Below are 19,920 nucleotides of genomic sequence, written 5' to 3' on the forward strand. Positions count from 1 at the left end.
TCCCTTTACAAGTAAATAACTGAATGTTGGAGTTAGGTTGTCATGAGAGGTTTTTTAACTGCTCAGTTCTTTTACTGTAGACCACTAAAATCCTTTTTATTTTTTTTCTTTTAATTTTTTAGTGTAAACAAAACTTTTCAACTTTCTTTTGTTAGATTATGGTGTTCTTTGCCACGATTACTGAATTTAAAAGAACTTTTCACTTATAACAATATAACATTTTAATATAGGTGTTTATAGGTGTGGTCAGTGTTCTTATTTGCAACTAGTATTCTAGCATTTTGATATCACAGTGATGTGCATAATAGAATCTAGACGGATAAGTTGTTGCTATATTATTAGATTAATTTTTTTCCCTTAATTATATTTTACACATTAAACCTTTGTCTTTTTTTTTCCCTTCATCTGTTTTTTGTAAATGATCTTCTCTTAGGCTAAGAGGCAACAGCGAAAGCTTAACTTCCTGATCACACAAACTGAATTATATGCCCATTTTATGAGTCGTAAACGAGATATTGGACATGATGGAATACAGGAGGAAATCCTACGCAAACTGGAAGACAGCTCTACCCAAAGGCAGATTGATATTGGCGGAGGAGTGGTGGTCAACATCACCCAAGAAGATTACGGTAAGCGATTCATCTACAATCCTTCCTGTGCGCTCTTTTGAAATTTACCATACTCTGCATGTTATCATGCAAACTTAATATTTCAAGCACGAAATCTTTCTATGTAAGAAGCACTGCTATATTACTGGAATTTACCTATGTGTTAATTTGGGTGGTTACTGCTGCAGAGCTCTGACATGGACATGTTGTTTTCAGATAGTAACTATTACAAGGCCCAAGCTCTGAAGAATGCTGAGGATGCTTACCAGATTCATCAGGCCCGGGTATGTATTTTTTGGATCCGTGAAGTAGAAGAGAAAGCTGAGTAATTGGTAAAGTCCACAGAACCAGGATCTTTCATAGCAGTCAAGTTAAGTAGGTTTGTTTAATCCTGGGTGCCAGATTTGAATTTAATTCAGATTTGAATTTAATTCCATTGTCACTTTCTGTGCTAAACAGGCAGGAAAACAGAATATAAAGTTTTGGACTCTAGGAATAGGCTTTTTTTTTCTTTTGGTTTCTGGCAGACAACCTGTGTCTTAATGTGAAATGTAAAGCCTTTTACCGTACAGTTTCTTGATAAATTATCTTATGCATACTTCTCTCTTCCTGTTTAGACCAGATCATTCGATGAAGATGCAAAGGAGAGCCGGGCAGCTGCTTTAAGGGCTGCTAACAAGTCTGGTACTGGCTTTGGAGAGAGCTACAGTTTAGCAAACCCGTCTATCCGGGCAGGAGAAGATATTCCACAGCCTACTATTTTCAACGGAAAACTGAAAGGTTACCAACTGAAAGGCATGAATTGGCTGGCCAACCTATATGAGCAGGTATCTTAGTACATCTTGCAAATTTTTAAAACTTCTAGGATTATTTAAGTCACTAGAGTAAACTTGGTAAAAAAATGTAATGGTTTTAAAAATAAACCGTGTATAGTAAATCTGTAATGTCTTTAGAAGAAAGGAAAATGTTATGTAAACCACCTATCAGTATTCTTGACTATTGAGGAGATAACAACTTTAGGACATTAAGTTCGAGATTCTTTATGTGGTTGTTTATACAACTGTTTATCAGTTAGATTATACACTGAGGAAACTTTTGCTGCTCAGAGCTGTGTACTGTTTCAGGCTTTGGTCAGCTAGTGTACTGCAGGCAGACTTGTCCTTGTGGACATACCTAGTTGGCAACATGATTGCAAAGTGCAGACAGACTGAGGGGAAAAAAATCAGCCCAAGAAATTAATGAAAGTGCAATTGAGGGAAATTATCTTAATAGAAGGCGTAAGGGACAATAAGGTGTTTCAGATTTGTTATGCTGGGGCTGCTCCCCCTAAATTCAGTGGCAACCGTTCTGCTGGTCCTGTGTGGATTAAAAAGTAGTACGGTGAAAAATGTTCGTTTATGGATCTTTTGCAGGGTATCAATGGAATCCTGGCAGATGAAATGGGTCTGGGTAAAACAGTACAAAGTATTGCTCTCCTTGCGCATCTGGCTGAGGTAGGTGGATTATAGCTTATTCCTGGTCAGTATGCTTGGTAGAAGATGCGTACTTTTCACATGCTTGAAATGAATTATAGATTACAAAACTTAAATGTCTTAAAAGACATTTTAGCTGTGGCATTTCCCTTTGTTTTAAAGCTACACCTTTGAAAGGGTGTGTGTTTATATAGACGTGTGTGTGTGTATGTATATGTAAATATAAATAAAAATGGAATTTCGCTTATTCACAGAGTAATATCTTTTCACTTGCAATTAATGTGAAAGCCTGATAAGAGAACAAGTTGTGGACTTCTGGTCCACTGACTTTTACAAATCAGAGAGACTTGTAGAAATGAAGCCCAAATTCTGAGCTTCATGGCAATTGGTATGGATTTCCGTATTCGTGGGTTTTTTTTTTTCAGGAAGAATAATTATTCTTCTGTGCCAGGGTAGACAAACAAAACAGAAAAAGCAATGGGATCTTAATTCTCTAAGCAGAAATATGTATTTTTATTTAAAAAAAAAAAAGTCTTGATTGGCATCCAGTCACTTGCCTTAAATAGGAGAGATCAACCAAGTGATACTGAGAACAGATCTAGCTGCAGTAGTGACCAAATGACAATTATGTGCATTTGTTTATGTTCCTTTTGATACCAGTTCACTGGCACTATCAGCCACAACAGTGGAAGCCTGTGCAGAGCCAAAGGCTCTTCAGCTCATCTGTATGGAAGGGAGAACAGATAGGCTTGTCTCCCTGTTGCACTGCAACTTAGCAGCCTACGCAGGGCTTTTATTTTTTCTGGCTCTCCTTCCTGCAGGCCAGCTTGTAACTACCGATACACTAATGGCCCAACTTTTGTTATTCACCAGAGGGCATTCTAATGTGATGTGATGGAGCGAAGAAGCTTGCCAGTGCCACCTGAAGTTCTTTTCCTCCCCAAAATGACAGGGGCTGTTAGTAATGTGAAGGTGGCAACTTTCAGAAACAAAGGAGCAAGCCAGATTGAAACAGTGGTGTTTGTTCTTGTTTGCTGTTATGAAATATGTCTTAGTTAAACATTAGATCTGCTCTATTTGATTCTGTATCACCCTGCTGTACTGGGAGGAAGTTTTGTTACATTGCACGTAGTTTCCTCTCTTATGTTGCCACTGTCATGTAGTAGTTGTAAAGCTGTATCAAACTGTCTCTATGTCCCCTCCCCCCAATTAATTTCTGAGTGTTTTTTTTTAATGTGTATATTCCAGAGAGAGAACATCTGGGGACCTTTTTTAATAATTTCACCTGCCTCCACTCTTAACAACTGGCACCAGGAGTTTGCCAGATTTGTACCTAAATTTAAGGTAATAAGCATGTGCAAGAAACTTATTTCTGTTTTCTCAAAAGCAAACTGTTTTGTTCTCCTAAGTTCTTTGCCACATCTGGATGCCTCATTACCTTGGAATTTGAAACTGTAATGGGCTCGATTCTGAGATTTATTTTTTTTCTGTAATCCTGTTTTTTCTGGAGCATTCAATTATCTAGTGTTTAAAAACGTTCTTACTTGAATTGTATTATTTTCCTTTTGCAACAACTTGAAGACACCTTCTCAGTAAGGAATTTAAGTGCAGCAGGGAACAGATGTTCAGTTCTAATGTTTGGGCCTGGCAGCAGATACAAGAAAAATATTTCAGTCTTATGTACTGTCTTTAGGGTTAGAGCAGTATTTTCAGTCATTCATATCAATTCAGATAAGATAAAGATTGTACGTGAACAAAACTGAACTCTAAACAGATTAGAGGGAGAGAGAATGCAGTTATTATATAGAAAAATAGAATAACTGTAGACATGCAACCAGTAATCAAGAAAAAGGAGAGAAGTGAGGCACAAATAGATAAGAACAAAAAGATTAGAAGAAAATAAATGGAGTTCTTCAGGTATATTGTGAATGTGAAAACATAGTAAGGTAAAAAGGAAGGAACAATCAGTTACTGAAAAGCAAGCTGCCTACATATTGCCCAGCAGAAAAAAAATGGAGTGTTGCAAAGGAAGATTTGAAAAGAACGTGTACTGCTGAAATTTTAGAATTAAAGATAGACAAAAGTTTCAGAAGCTTGCAGTTACATCTGCAAAGAAGAATAGATTATAGTTTGAATATTTGAGTTGTTAACGTAGTAGCCTTTGATATGACTAGGTCTTGATAGTTTTGGGTTTTTTTAAACATCTAATTTTCTATTTCACAAAGAAAATCTAAGAGCAGTAAAAGACACTTAGTTATAAGTAACCAGTATACCAGTAACATCCAGGCTAATTGTTTGAAACTCTTAGCTACTTAATAAGGTGGAGGAAAAGACGTGGAAGTATTACTGTAAGTAATATTTGATTTCTTGATCTGGGGTAGGGCCGTATTAAAGGACTTGCCTTTAACCACATAGCTTGCTCTGCAGATCCCTGATGAGACCGTATGTTGGTTATGGTGGCATATAGCTTGAGGTATCTGTATGAGGAGAAGTGCTAGAACACAGTTCCATACTGGATGATTTGAGTGTTTTATATTTTGGAATAAACTGGGATTACTGAGACTTTAAAGAAACTGATGAAGAAATAGAAATGCTTAAGTTAGTGAGGAGTTACTTTGAAAAAAACAACAAACCTAATAATAAACCACTTATGTATTTGCGTAGCCCATAACAATAGGGGCCCTGATTAAAAACCCTGGAGTAGAAAACGTTAGAGCAATTGGCCATTCTACCCATTTACTCTCATTTCCTTTAATCATTTCATTGTATAGAATAGACGAGCGACTGCTTGTGCTTTCTCCTTCTCATGAACGAAATACAGAAAACGTTGCAGTCAGGATGCTTATAAAGAGATAATTTTCCCTTTTATGATTAAAAAAAATAGCTGTTTCTGTCATTATATAGCTGTTCTTTGTGTTCATTGCATAAAATGTTTATCTTATCCATGGAACAGAACATTTTTTAAAAAGAAGTTTCCTAAACTTCTTATGATTGTTACATGTTTACAACTTTGAGCAATCTTTTTCAGCCATCTAATCATACACTGGTGCTTCTAATCATACAGAAGTGTGTAGTCAATAAATCACAGTGACTTAATTTCTTCAGGTCCATGTCAGAATATGCAAACAAAAGGCAAATCACCTTTTTGGTTAGTCTGATGTTTTTTTGCTAGCATCGTTATTTCAGAACAGTGGGAAGAATATTCAGCTAAAGGCACTTTGAAATTTGGAGCTTGTCAGTTAAAGATCAAGGTGTTTAAGACCTTTCGCAACCTCACAAACCAGCATTCCTCACTTAGTTGAGTGTAGTCCTTTCATCAGACAGATGATGGCAGTACAATATTATTAACCCATAACTCCAGTTTCAGTGTACCGCAAAGATCTGTGCTAATAGTACCCATGAAATTGCGAGCTATAAATGGATTAACAGATTTCTTTGTGAGTAGTATTTACTTCTTAAAATTCTTATATTAAATATGTCCAGGCCATATTTTAGCTTTATCTCATATTTTTGGGGATGGTTCTGAAATACAAAACCAATGGGACAACAGGGAATGTTAAACAGGAGATGTGTCCACTAGTGCTCTAGGATTCACTGTAGCAGTTGAGGGCAGACCCCTTTCTGCCATGAGCAAAGTATCATTTTTAATTTTTAGGAAAAGTTGACTAGAAGATGTAACACGCTACTGGGCGTTTTGTGGTTCTCATCATAGCTTGATCTAGTCTTTGTACTAGGCGGAAGTTACTTGATACCTTTGCCCAGAATGCTCTGTTTCTGAGTAATTTTAAGTACTTTCTGATTTTTTGTTGTGTTAAGATAATTTCCCTTTTTGTTGTTTTGGAGAAAGAGGTCTGTCTTTCTCATTTTGTATAATACATAGTATAAAATTCTAGAGCAGGTATATCTTTATTTGAAAATAACGTCTTTCTACTCTTGTACTGTTCCAGGTGCTACCTTATTGGGGAAATCCCCATGATAGAAAGGTGATCAGAAAGTTCTGGAGTCAGGTAATAATGACATATCCACGTGCTTCAACCATTTTTGTTGTTTGTGAAGAGTAAACCACAAACTGTTGCTAGACTCCATATAGCTTAATGATGTATAGATATAGAGTTCTGTTTCTTAATCCATGCAGTAGCAGTTTCATTAAGATAATGAGGTAGAAGGCTTCTCTCGTGCTGGAGACCAATACAGTATGGGGAAATTCAGGGCAGTATGGAGTTTGGGTGCAGAACTAGAACTCTGTAAATAAAGCAGGAAGTTTCCGTGTCAAGGACTGTTTATTCTATTTAAGTAATCAACTCAGGATGCCCAAGTCTAACATCCCTGCAGGCCTGTCAGATTGTTCCTGATTTAACAGCAGCAGTTTGTAGGGTTCAGTGCTTGGGTCTTGTCTGGTGTGTTAAGAAGTATCTGAAACTGTTCAGGGACTAATGGGCTGAAGTCCGTATCCACCAGTTGAATAACGATGCTGTAATTAATTAAGAAAAGTCAGCTGGGGAAAAATGCGGTAATAATGAGAAAAGGTTATGAAACAGAAGTCTGAAATTCCGGTTTACACAAGTGAACTCTTCACAATGTATTTACATTATATGGACATTTGTTTCTTATTTTCTGGTTACAGAAAACATTATATACTCAGGATGCTCCTTTCCATGTGGTGATTACCAGTTATCAGCTAGTAGTGCAGGATGTGAAGTATTTCCAGCGAGTGAAGTGGCAATATATGGTGCTGGATGAAGCTCAAGCGCTCAAGAGCAGCTCCAGGTAACAAATCAACTGGAAACAAGATCTTCCCTCTCTATCAACCTCTTGAAGGAATATTGAGAAAACATCAAGATTACACAAATTGATAGAAGTTAAAATTGACACACATAAGACCTGTTAAGTGTCTAACCTAAGTATCTGTATAATTTTATGATGCTGGATTGATCCACTAGCTTTTTGCATTTAGATTTTCCTTCTCCAAATGTGTAAAACGTAATTGTGAGGCAGAAGCTTAGATGGAGCACAGGACAGTTAAACAAAACAGCGTGAAATGCTGTTCACCTTCCTTCCTGACTACCCATAGAATTCTGCCTAGTGAACAGTCTCTAGTCTTTAGTTTGTATTGCTTATATTGGCTCCATTAAATCCATTATTTTGATTCCTTCTTCAGTGACACTTCCAGACACAAATGAAGGTCAGAACCCTGTAAATGCTGTTGGCTGCAATAAAGCCCAATCTTTGTCAGAAGACTTTGTGCCAGAAAGTTTTCTGATTGTTTTGAAGTAATAGATTTGTCCGTCTTTACTTCTGTAATTGCTTTCCCATAACCTTTGCCCAAGTTACCACTGTACACATCAGGTTAAAGACTGCTTTAGATGCAGGCTCATTCTAACTGAAGTCTACTTCTTCAGCATTCTTTGGAAACTGTCCCTCTAAAAAGATAGTAATGTATAGCTCAGCACTCCTGCCGCAGCGGCCGATACACTCAGTGTTGTAACTTCTGAAAAATACATGACATTCTGATTCATAGTAACTGTTTCTTTTGGGAAGTTAATTATTCCAATGATGAGATTTTTTAAGTATCCAAGCATTTGTATTAAAAATGACTAAAAGGATACTTAGAAAAATAAAATAAATTATGTGCATTTCTTTGCAATTTGAAAAAGGCTACTTCTTCCTCTAATTGTCTTTTGAAAGACTAGGGAGTAGCTGTGATAGTTTCACCCAGTGACCTCCAAAAGTCATTTGGGAAGGTCACTGGAAGCAATTGGTCTTAAAATACCTTATGTTTTATATCCTTGTACAAAAACCAGTTTTAATGATTTTTCTTAATTTTATTCATCAGTGTTCGTTGGAAGATCCTACTACAGTTCCAGTGTCGAAATAGATTGTTGTTGACTGGGACCCCAATCCAGAACACGATGGCTGAGGTATTTGGGAGCTCACAAGAGTGGAGTTTTCATTACAACAAGAATATATACTAAATACATGTGAACAGTTGAGAAACCTGTTGCATTTGTGTGGTTGTGGGATCATGCTCAAATCAAACCATTGTCAAACAAACATGGAATCAGCTCTGGGAGGGGAAAATTTGGAAATGTGCCATGCATTCAAATAAAAATCAGACTTAAGATACATCATGGTTAATAATACCTAAATTACAGGATGAAATCTAATTCTTGTGGTTTTTCCTTCTGTCGGCTGAAATAATTGTGCTGCGTTTGTCACTGCTTTCTAATAGTGTCTTGTTAAGTTGATATATCTGGCATTTGTCTGGGGGGAGGGACAGGAAGAGGATGTGACTGGGATTTTGTTTAATTTTGCCATGTCTCATGATCTAGTAAAGTTTTTTTGCTCATAAAGAGCTGCAAGGGTTTGGGATCCCCAGTTACCTTGTCCACTGTAGGATGACTTTTGCTGATCTACTGTTTTCTCCTCTCCTTTTAGCTGTGGGCCCTGCTACATTTTATCATGCCAACACTGTTTGATTCCCATGAAGAGTTCAATGAGTGGTTTTCTAAGGACATAGAGAGCCATGCAGAGAACAAATCTGCCATTGATGAGAGTGAGTGCAGGGTGAAACTACAGTAGTTTTTATATTAAAAATCTGTTGCCTTTTCCAACTACAAATGGATAAACTTTATCTCACATTTTTTGTGTGAGAAATGTCATCTAAAGCAGAAGGTGCATAATGGGGTTGGAATGTTATAGATTGTTGTCCATACTTTGTCAAGATTTGTGTTTCTTGCTGTAAAGTAGCACATGTAGTGAGTAGAAAACCATGTTATGAATGTGCTGATTTGCTTTTTGTCTCCAGTACTCCTCCTTCCCAAACACAGGAGAACAAATATTTTAAGTATTTGTAAGTTTCTACAGAGCACATAATCTTGGAGATGTCATGAGCATGTTATAAGTTCTAGACATAAACATTCTGACAGAAAGCACTGAACACCTTTTGAGCTTCAGAAGAAAACCATAAAAATTCTTAAAAAAAATAAAAATCTTCACAGTAAATTTTAGGGGATAATTATGTGGAAAAATCGAGCTAGGTAAAATAGTTGATTTGTATTTGGAGTAGAACACAGCACAGTTGGCACTTGTCACAAGAGTAAAAGCTTTAGGAGTTCTCAAATACACAAAACTTTGTTTTACAGGTTATCATAAAGCCTGCAGTTGTCTGTCAATGCAGTATGCTCTGTTTTTCTGATACTATAATTTTGGAAGGCAAGCCATAAAACTGTAATGATCTCTTTTCATGAGTTAGCAATGTCTCATCTGAAATTTTCTTCTTCACTAATAGTGAGTGATAAATTTCAGCCCATATTGTTGAACACATAAAATGCTCTAGAAGTTCTTTCTTTGAAGCAGATCTTTAGATTCGTAAGTTCAACAGTGTAGCTCAGCACTCATTTGAAAAGAGAAAAATAACAGAGAAATGCCAATTCTGTGCTGTAAGAACTCATATGGGGGATAATGGCTGAGCAGTAAGGGACTTAATTTGTAGTAGAACACCATATGATTTTCTTCTTTGGTGAAGTAATTGTTCCTTCTTCCCCATTTCCTGTATTTCAGACCAGCTGTCCCGCTTGCACATGATTCTGAAGCCTTTCATGTTGAGAAGAATCAAGAAGGATGTGGAAAATGAGTTGTCAGATAAGGTTAGAAAAAGTATTAATCTGGAATGAGTATTTCAATTTTATTGTCATAGGTCTATTCTCTAATCTGGTTTTTGCAAACTTATTTGCCAGTCTGCATACCTGAAATTTGATTGTAAACCTTTCACGGACCTTCAGTTTCTGGCACTGCACCCCAGCAGCCTCATTAGATGTGAGTGTAGCTGAAGAACCCCTAATTAATAAATTTTTCTTCTAGGGAAAACATTTCGTTAACAATTACAAATAAAAAAAATCATTAAGCCTGATTAAGTTGACAGAAATCATTAACTGAAGTGAAGGAGATAGGTAAAGCAATGATTGGGTGATAAACATCTCCAGTTGCCTTTGTGAAGGATTTGGCAGGGATTTGGCTTTCTTTTTTCTTGCTTGTAAAGAGCAAGAAATGCATAGTGGCAACATCATACTCTTCTCTCTTATTAGTGTCTTAATTTCATGTGAATTTTGGCAATACTGGGTGATCTTGTGGTCAAGATGTCCCCAGGTTTTGGAACCACTGGCTGAGAGACATCTACCTTGTTCTGATGGGCTTATTATGTCCAAACTAGAACTTCTTGCAGACTTGTTTTTCTGTGATGCACCTGTAGTTGTCATGAACTCCTGACACCTGTTAAAGATGGCTCTAAATTTGTAGCACTTTAACAGTAGGATAGTAGAACTGAAGTCAGATTTTAAGCTGATCAGCTGCAGATGTGATCTTTTCAGAGCTTCTTAAGAACCTACCTGCTTGCTTAGTTGTGCTGACATACTTTTAAAGGTCTGTCTCCTACATCATTACCTAAGCCTTCCAAAACACGCCTATTGGTTAAGTCCTTTCCAGGTTGGATCCTGAAATACAGATATGAATGCGACTGCCTATATATGTGTTTTTTGAGAAAGTTGTGTTTTGCTTAAGGTACATTACTGCTTTGTGTGTACTGATGGTGCCATCCTCTATCTCAGAGATAGAAAAGGCTAAATCTTCATTACTGTTTTGCAGATTGAAATTCTTATGTACTGCCAGCAGACAAGTCGACAGAAGCTGTTGTACCAAGCTCTGAAAAACAAAATCTCTATTGATGACCTCCTGCAGTCCTCAATGGGCACTACTCAGCAAGCACAGACCACCACTAGTAGTCTCATGAATCTAGTCATGCAGTTCAGGAAGGTAAGGCTATTTTCAATAATAATTTAAAAAAAGTTTTAATCATTCATTAGCACAAAACTAAAATATGGCTTCTAGAAAACACCATATAAAAAAAATTCTGGCATAGCCAAGCAAATTTGCATGCAGTTCAGTTGTGTTTCTGGTGCAGTGTAGCATGATGTTGGGGTAGAAGAGCTTTAGCTAAATTGTTCATCCATCTGCTAACTCATTTGGTTCCAAATTAGTTGTTGAAATCATTCACTTGGGAAGAAGAGGCAATAGCTGTTATGTGAATAGGAAAAGATATGATGCAGTATTCAAATTTGAGTAGGTATACTAAAATAGCTGTGGAATACTAATCAATATTTAGTTTTAGTGATCAGCAGTCGTAGTTGATTTGGGATGTAAATGCTGCATCAGACTAAATTAATTAATTCCAGTGTTTGACATGCTTTCTTTCTTACAGGTGTGCAATCACCCAGAGCTGTTTGAGCGACAAGAAACTTGGTCTCCATTTCACATCTCCCTAAAGCCATACCAGATTTCAAAGTTCATCTACCGTCATGGACAGATCAGGGTCTTTAACCACTCACGGGACAGGCAAGCCTACTTCATTTCCTCTCCAGCCTAGCATATTGAGTATTATTACTTAGACTTATTTTAGCTTTGTCAGTGCTAATTAATCCCTTACCTGATGTACTTAAATGACATTGGCCAAGCGATGCGTTCCTAGTTTTCTTTCATTCATTCAGCTGTTAAGTGTCTGATACCCGATGCTCTTTCTTGGTGGAATCCTGATCATCAAATATCCCTTTGGTGGAATAAGAAAGTCAGGAAAAGGCATTTAGAGTTCTTGCTGATGATGTGTAATAGAATTAAGCTTTAAAAGAATTCTTAAAAAAAACCCAACACCCTGGTTTCCCTTCAGTGAGTTTTCATGTTTAAGAAAGCTATCAGTGTCTGTCTGTTGTGACATGGTATATTGTGAGCATCTACTCGTGCCTTGACAGCTTTTAATGCTTACCGTGGATGAACAGAAGCTGCACGAGTGCAGTTTGCTGTTTTCTCTGACTGTGGCAATTCTTGATTAATTTTGTGTGCCTTCAGTTATGAGAAATGCTCAGGGCAGAGATGAGAAAGCTGTGTCTGAAGATGAGACTAACTGTTCTACAGTGTAAAATGCAGTTCCAGAGCAATGGTGTGTCTCAGTGTCAAATGAACAGTAGTGCATGTGGACTGATGATGTGTTTCTCTTAGTGTCATGCAATTCCAGATATCCAGAGTGCTGAAATACTGACAGTGAAGAACTGAATGGTTACTCTACATTTTCTGCTGGTTGTGTGATTAAACATTGTATGTGTTAACACCTTCTTAGTGATTTTGTTTGGTTTTGTTGCTTTCATTTTCAGGTGGTTACGGGTTTTACTTTCGCCATTTGCACCAGACCACATCCAGCAGTCTCTCTTTCATAGGAAGGGTAGGTTTACAGTCCTGGGAAACAAGTTGGGTTGCACACTTCATGTGATTTTGTAATATTCATGGGGAAGGACTGAGAGGCCAGATCAGTTAGTCCTCAGAGATTATCTGATTAGAACGTGTTAGAATTCTGTTAGCATTTGTACTTGTATATGTATTTCATTTGCTCAATGAGGAAAGGATGGAAGCAGCTGGAAGAATAATCTATGGACAACTTGTTATTTAGTCACTGCTTAATCCTACCACAGTCTCTTGTTCCATTCCTCCTGTCTTGTTTTAATTTGCTTCAAGGGATTAATGCTGCCTTCTTAGTCTAATGTGAATTTTTCACAGATTCAATTTAGAGAAATCTTGGATTCATTTCAGTACGTTCTGTATTGTGTATTAAACTGCCAGCTTATCTTTCAAGTAAAAAGTAGATGAGATGCAAGTAACCCAGGATAGAATCAATGAGCAAAAAACCCACATAAGCTGCTTATATTGACAAATATAATTTATTATTATAGATGATTGAAATTTTTTTTGCTAAAAAGAGCTAACTAGATTGCTCAGCGGCTGGGGTGGGAAAAGCTTTGGGAGAAAAAAGCGAGAGACATGCTGGCTGCATCACTATGATGAAATCTGTTAGCACAGACCCTTCAGCTACGCAAAACCCTTTTCAAGTAAGAAGAAGCAGATACAGGAGTCTGCACTTGTCTGCAACTCTCTAACTTCTCTGTATCTTGCTGATTATTCTGGTTTGTTTTGGTATTCATAATAGGCTTTTTCTTGGGGTCCCTTTTTGGCATACCATAAAAGGAAAATAATTTTGGCAATATAGTTTTTGTATAGAAGTTAAAAAATAAAAATATATTAATGGTGTTGGGGATACACAGTGCACATGGGTGGGCCTGAAAAGCTTTCATCATTAGCAGTGGAACATATCTTTCTGCTCCCCACACTTCACGGTAGTGTATCCATTGTCCTCACCATATCTGTTGCATCCTTATGCACATACTGACATTCCCCCACAATTCCTACATCTCCTTCCAACCCGTCTGACTGGCCAGTGACAGGGAGCATGTTTGGCAGGCATCCTGACGTATGTGTGTTCTGGTCAGACGTCTGGCAGATACGTGTTTGGATTCATGTTTGTGCACGCTGCCTATTGATTCTTAGTAGGCAAAATCAATGTCCGTATTGGCTGCATGGTTTTCTGGCCTAGAACATATTTTTCTGTTTGGTAAATGTCCTTTTCTTGCCCAGACTAGAAAATGAACTGAAACTTGTGAGTCAGGCAATAGCAATTCAGATCAAATTTTCAATATTTCTAAAAGATCTAGGTTAAATTAGTATCTCCTGTTTATTTACCTAGATTTGTCATTTGTCAGAGAATGCGTATCTTGAATTGATGAAGTAAATTTATCTTTTTTAGCTATGAGTGTCTATGAAATGTGTTTGCCTAACTTCAGCATTTCTGTGACATAGGCATCAATGAAGAAAGCTGTTTTTCTTTCCTCCGATTTATTGATGTTTCTCCAGCGGAAATGGCAAACCTCATGAATCAGGGACATTTAGCCAGGTGAGGACAAATTTTTTTTTTTGTAGTGATTAAGGTGATGCTAGAGGCATCTCTCTGTAAACTTGCATTTTCCATGCTTCCTAATATTATCACTTGTCTATCGTTATCTAGTATTATAGCAACTTCTAGACTGTTCCTCCAGGTATAGGGCACCATTATGCAAGGCAACTTTTATGCCTCTGTCAAAACAAAACCTCTGTTACAAAGATTTGACATTGGAAATGCACAACACAAGCAAACTCTTCTCTTGCCCTTTGACTATGTTTGTACTGTAGGTTGCTGGCATTGTCAAGTGCAAAATCCAGACTTTTGAAGGTCGGTTTATTGCAGTGCTTACCAGTCGCACTTGAGCGTATGTTTTAACACACATGGAATAAGCTTGTTCTATGATAGTTGTTCTTCAGCTCTGAGCCATATTGTCTACTTTCCACATGTGCTATTTTTGATGTGGAATGGAACTCCAATGTGTAGGCTTCAGATAATGGATTTTTAGCACAATGAACGGTATTATCTTGGAAAGCGAGGTGACCTGTTTAAGTACTGCAACAGACAGTACTCTGACTGAAGTTAGGTAGCGACTGTAAGAAATTTGAGATTAAAAGCAAGTCTTTATTAATAAATAAAGGTATTTTGCGTGGGGCTTCGTAAGTGTAATATTCTTTTATTGTTGTGGTTATTTTGGACCACTGTTTCTTCTCTGTGTTTCACTAACATAACACAAATTTCTCTTGATCTATCTGAATGATCTTTATGATAAATACTGCATTCACTATGCAGGTTGTTATGAATAATTTATGTATTGAACCATATACAGTCAAGTCAGAGTGAAATTTTAGGTAGTAGTGGCTAACTCAGGCTTGACCCTTTTAAACAAAGTGCTTCAAAGTGTATTCTGATTTAATCATTTAGATTCAGTTAAGCCACCTTAGAAAAAGTGAAAATAAGAGTAATATAATTGGAAGATACCTAGCAAAAAATATTTCCTTTAAGTTGGGGCTGTTCTGAAAAAACATTTGTGTCAAATAGTTATGTTGTAAATATACTCAAGCCTTTCTTTCACAAAGCAGTGAGTAAATGTTATCTACTGTATTTTGTTTCAGATGGTTAGCTCTTTTCCTGTCTCTGAAAGCATCCTACAGGCTCCATCACATGCGCTCCTGGATGGATACTGAAGGGGAGAAACAGCAGGGGTCGTGTTGTCTGAGGAACAGGGATTTCTTGCTTGATGTAAATTTCCCCCTGTCTTTCCCTAACTTGCACAGCTGCACTTTGCTGCAGGTAAGCGAAATTTCTGCGGTGATCACATCACAGTAGCAAATCCTCAGGAGTGAGAAATGATGAAAACCTTTCTACCTTTATAAAACAGAGGAAAACAAACTTGGAAACAGGATGACGTTATTATCTGCTTTGTTAGATACAGTTAATAAAGTTCACAGTGCTGAACAGAGAAATAGTTCGACTGCTGTCTTCCTCCTACGTGGAGATACATTTCAAAACTTGCTATAAAAAATAAATCAGCTCAAAGACTTCTAATTTAAGTCTTAAAAATATTACTGGAGCAACAGAACTAGATTCATGATTTGTCCGGGATGGATTCTATATGTAAACTGGAGAGTTTTGTAATGTTTTTCTACGTTTAATTTTCCTTTTTTTCTGATGAAACCAACTCTTTTCTTCTCAAATTCAACACATTGTTGCAGCAACTGGGGAAAGCAGAGACTTCAGCCTAGCAGTGTTTCGGAGTTGGTGGACAAGCATTTATCAGTGGTGTCTTTCTACTCTGAAACTTGCTTCTGCTCCTGTCTGGGAGACTCTAAATGTGTTCATCTTACTGTGTAACGCAAGGTCATTTTCTCTAATCTTTTGCCTGGGATGTGTGTGTGAAGGTTGTGTCTTTTTGTGACTAGATTGCTGTTGGTTTCCTGAGTTAGGTTACAACTCCATTGATTCGTTTCACTGGGAAATAAGTGCACAAAAGTGCTGGCATAAAGTCAGGAAAACATCTTAGGGCAGTTAGCAGATATGCAGTACAAAAAACTTCTAAAACAGTGAGGTTGTGCCAAATTTCTCTAGGGAATATTGCTTCTGTTCATGAGTGTGGAAGGGGAAAGGAGATAGCCAAAATTCAATTGAATAGCGTGTAGAGGAAGTTGAAATTGAAGACGCAGAAGCAGTAGGAAACCAGCCTTGGGCTTGGTGTCATGTTTTGCAGCGTTAACAGCAAAGCCAACAAAATGAGTCCTAGTTATCAAACAAAGAGCAAGCCAGCTGAGATGTATGCCAGTTAACTCTGACTGTGCTGGTGCATGCTGCGTTGCCATGTCTAGCTTGCTACAATGTCCGTGGATTTGCTTTCAGTTAGTTTGTTTAAGATTTTTGTATGTGGACTGTGCAATGCTTATCTCTGAAAGTACACTGTAGCTCTGTCCTCTTGTTGGTATGGTTAAGGAAAACTTGGATGGAGTCGTAAATGTTTCAGCCTAACAGTAAAGGAGTAGAAGATGGTGTCAGAAGTTGTATGCACTTACAGAAGGTAGCATGCATTTTTAAATATGTAGAAAGAAAATCTGTATTTTTACATAGCCTGTGTACATAGTGTGTATAAATATTAAAATGAAAGTTGTTATATTTTCTTAAAGAGCAGAAAGCGAGTCAACATTAGAGATATTAAATAAGAGACATGAATATTCACATGTACGGTTTAATATTAACAATGAAATGTGAAGCATTTGGATAGGCTACCAACCCACCTGTACCACAACCTGGCAAGACTTAAACGTATAATTTTGTTTCTCCAAGTAATTTCTGTTCTTTGAGAAAGTCATTACTTGTGTCTCTGGGGATCCCAGTGCTGTGACTGCACGTAACTAGTGACTGGTGTAACTCGTACCTTTTACATAGAAAACAGCAAGCTGAGGAGCAAAGTTCATCAGTATGTGCAATACAGCACATTTGTGATAACCCCAGTAAATCTAAAGGAAGTTTAGCCCTACATTTATGACGGATTCTTCAGAACTGTTTTCTAACCTGCATGTTAGACAAATTACCAGCTAAAGTCACTTTAAAATAAGCTATGTTTGCAGAATTTTGTTTGTACAGCTTATGTGTAGAAAAAAAAGAAGGTCAAAACCAAAGGGAGAGGTTGAAAAACAAACTGCTTTTTACATGCCTTTTAGCAGCATGCATCATCATCCTGAGTGAAAATTAATTCACTTTTATCTTAGCCCAAATTTGAGAAACTTTCAATGTAAAATTTCCCAAGGCTTCCTTTAGGGCTTAATAAGATAGTAACATGTAGGGAGTGAGGAGGGGGAGAAACAGAGGAAAAAGGAAATGGTATAAATCTGGAAAGGCTTTTCTTAACTGCTCAGATCAGCATTTCCGAAATGAGACAAACTATGAAAATAGTCAGTAGACAAAAAAACACACTTATTTTTAATAGATCTTACTGAAATTGAGGTAACATCTGTCTAAAGATAGTATGAGTTTCTTCATGTAAACACAGAAATGCCTTGTAGTGTGAGGTCTGTTCATTCCCCTTACTCAGCAGCACCTCTGTGTATGTGTATTAATTTGTATACCTTGATTTGAATTAATATAAAATCTGATCTGTTGAGATGAACCCTTTTCTCCTTTGTTTTCCTAATATTTTTCCTATAAAAAAAATCAGGAGTGTTAATGAGCTTAAGTTGCTGGTAGCAATCATAGAATATACCTTCAAAGACCATCTCATCCAACCCCCCTGCAATGAGCAGGGACATCTTCAACTAGATCAGTTTGACCCGTTCAACCTGACCTTGAATGTTTCCAGGGATGGGGCATCTGCCACCTCTCTGCGCAACCTGTTCCTGTGTTTCATCAACCTCATTGTAAAAAATTTCTTATATCCACTCTGAATCTACCCTCTTCTAGTTCAAAACCATTACCCCGTGTCCTATTGCTATAGGCCCTGCTAAAAAGTCTGTCCCCATCTTTCTTACAAGCCCCCTTTAAGTACTGAAAGGCCACGATAAGGTCTCCGTGGAGCCTTCTCTTCTTCAGGCTGAACAACCCCAACTCTCTCAACCTTTCCTCATAGGAGAGGTGCCCCAGCCTTCTGATCGTCTTTGTGGCCCTTTGGACTCGCTCCAACAGGTCCATGCCCTTCTTACATTGGGGCCCCCAGAGCTGGATGCAGTACTCCAGGTGGGGTCTCTCGAGAGCAGAATAGAGGGGGAGAATCACCTCCCTTGACCTGCTGGCCACGCTTCTTTTGATGCAGCCCAGGGTACGGTTGGCGTTCTGGGCTGCAAGCACACGTTGCTGGTTCATGTCCAGCTTTTCATCAATCACGTGTATTTATGTGCACCTCTGTTTGCAATGTAGGAAGGCCTCTTTGAACACTTACTTTGGATTGCATGGTTGCAGTAGATGTGCACATACTTACTTTTTAACAATCCTCCTCTTGGGTTCTTGGCTTTGTTGTACTAACATATATGATCCATTTCAGGGCCGTGTTCAGTTCTGTAACCTTACCTGGTCCTTTCCATGAATGTGACTGATGGGAAGCTGATTTCTGCTGTCCCTCTTATATCTAGTGTCTGCTCAGTTCATGAATACTTCATGGCTGTCAATGTCAAGGAATTCAGGGAGGGATGTTTCTTAAGTGACCTGCCCATAATTTGTACACGGAAAGCATGGTGCTGAGAATCAGATTAATGCCCATCTACAAGAACTCCTTATAATACTATGTACATACAAAAAGAATATTATTCTCTTATTTCGGATACCTTCTTGGAAGTTTTCCCTTATGTTTCTTCATGGTTACTTCTAATTGGGCTAAAGCCATCTTCGATACTGGCTTCCAAAAGAGAATTAAGTAACAGACTTGCATAGGTTTGGAATTACAGTAAATTAGCTTCCTCTCTGTCCATTTCTTGAACTCTTACTTTCTAGGAAATAATGAATCCCTTTGATGACCGCGCCACAATCAGTATGCCAATGCTTGCTGTCGTAAGACTTACTGGAAACCCCTTGTGACTGCATGCAATGTTTATTCCTCATTGTAAAATCGGCTGTACCCCCAGTATGTGGGCCAGGGGTGGGGAAGACAGAGGCTTTGAGCTAAAGCAGTTGTTGTGAGTTGGTCTAGTAGCCTGCTGTTGCTGAGAGGGAAGTCACTTTTCCCCTCTGACCCTTGCTGTCCTTTAGTTACTCTCAACCACTGAATCCTGCCTCTGCTGATGTGGGCTTGCGCTGTCATATCCCTGTGTGAGCTGATCACAGAAAACTTTCTATTTTCTTAGCTGTTGAATTTGTTCTCTGGTTAGATGTGTAGCTGAATACACTGGTGGAGGGCTGTGACTGGGGTGTGATAAAACTAGCACAAGAAGTAGCACAACTATGCTATGAGAAGGGACTCCCCCTTTTTCGTGCTTTGATGCCACCTTTTCTGGTCCTCAGATGAGTAATCCAGTGTTTGCGTCCACAGCTGTGTACTCCCAGCCCTGCGTTGCCCACTCTACTGTTTTCAGCACACAGCCTGTTTTACCAGGTGGTGAAACAGATCACAAAACTAACTTGGAGTGGAGGGTCAGGGGTTTATTTTCATCTTCATCAGCATCTTAATGAGTACAGACAGCTAGGCTAACAAGAAGGGGCTCTGCAGGGACAGGAGTGAACATGTGAAGCAGTTGTTGCTTAGGCTAGCATTGCTGGTAAAGAATTGCCAGCTGAGTAAGGGCCTGTTTCTGGGATCACTTCACACTATCCAGTGTGGCCCAAGCTTTGCCCTGTGCTTTTTTAGCCCTGCTGAGTGTCAGTGAAAAGCTATTGTCAGCTCTTTCTGCTCTCACCTTTTATATAGAGGAGCAGATGTTCAGTCAGAGAGTGTGAACTTTCTTTTTGCCAGCTCCAGCCCACGACTCACACTGGTAGCTGCTGCAAGACCCACTTACATGCTAGGATTGACTGATTGTATTTCTTAGGTGGGGTTAGCATGTACGTACAGTAAGACTGTTTTTCTCCCTTGTCAGCA

At 38.2% G+C, this 19,920-nt stretch overlaps 1 protein-coding gene across 3 annotated transcripts in view; it reads left to right on the forward strand.

The window, feature by feature from the left end:
* Positions 1-19,920, forward strand: part of INO80 (INO80 complex ATPase subunit) — a 69,333-nt gene that overhangs the window by 18,353 nt on the left and 31,060 nt on the right. For all 3 annotated transcript variants that reach the window (XM_054197601.1, XM_054197603.1, XM_054197602.1), the window contains 15 exons: positions 434-629; positions 825-892; positions 1,226-1,435; positions 2,021-2,101; positions 3,329-3,424; positions 6,028-6,087; positions 6,705-6,847; positions 7,914-7,998; positions 8,516-8,633; positions 9,641-9,726; positions 10,721-10,888; positions 11,334-11,467; positions 12,277-12,344; positions 13,811-13,904; positions 15,005-15,182. In XM_054197601.1, coding sequence (XP_054053576.1) covers positions 434-629; positions 825-892; positions 1,226-1,435; positions 2,021-2,101; positions 3,329-3,424; positions 6,028-6,087; positions 6,705-6,847; positions 7,914-7,998; positions 8,516-8,633; positions 9,641-9,726; positions 10,721-10,888; positions 11,334-11,467; positions 12,277-12,344; positions 13,811-13,904; positions 15,005-15,182 — 1,785 coding nt within the window. The remainder of the gene's footprint in view (positions 1-433; positions 630-824; positions 893-1,225; positions 1,436-2,020; positions 2,102-3,328; positions 3,425-6,027; positions 6,088-6,704; positions 6,848-7,913; positions 7,999-8,515; positions 8,634-9,640; positions 9,727-10,720; positions 10,889-11,333; positions 11,468-12,276; positions 12,345-13,810; positions 13,905-15,004; positions 15,183-19,920) is intronic.

The sequence above is a fragment of the Rissa tridactyla genome, chromosome 4, assembly GCF_028500815.1.
Source record: "Rissa tridactyla isolate bRisTri1 chromosome 4, bRisTri1.patW.cur.20221130, whole genome shotgun sequence".
NCBI lineage: Eukaryota > Metazoa > Chordata > Aves > Charadriiformes > Laridae > Rissa > Rissa tridactyla.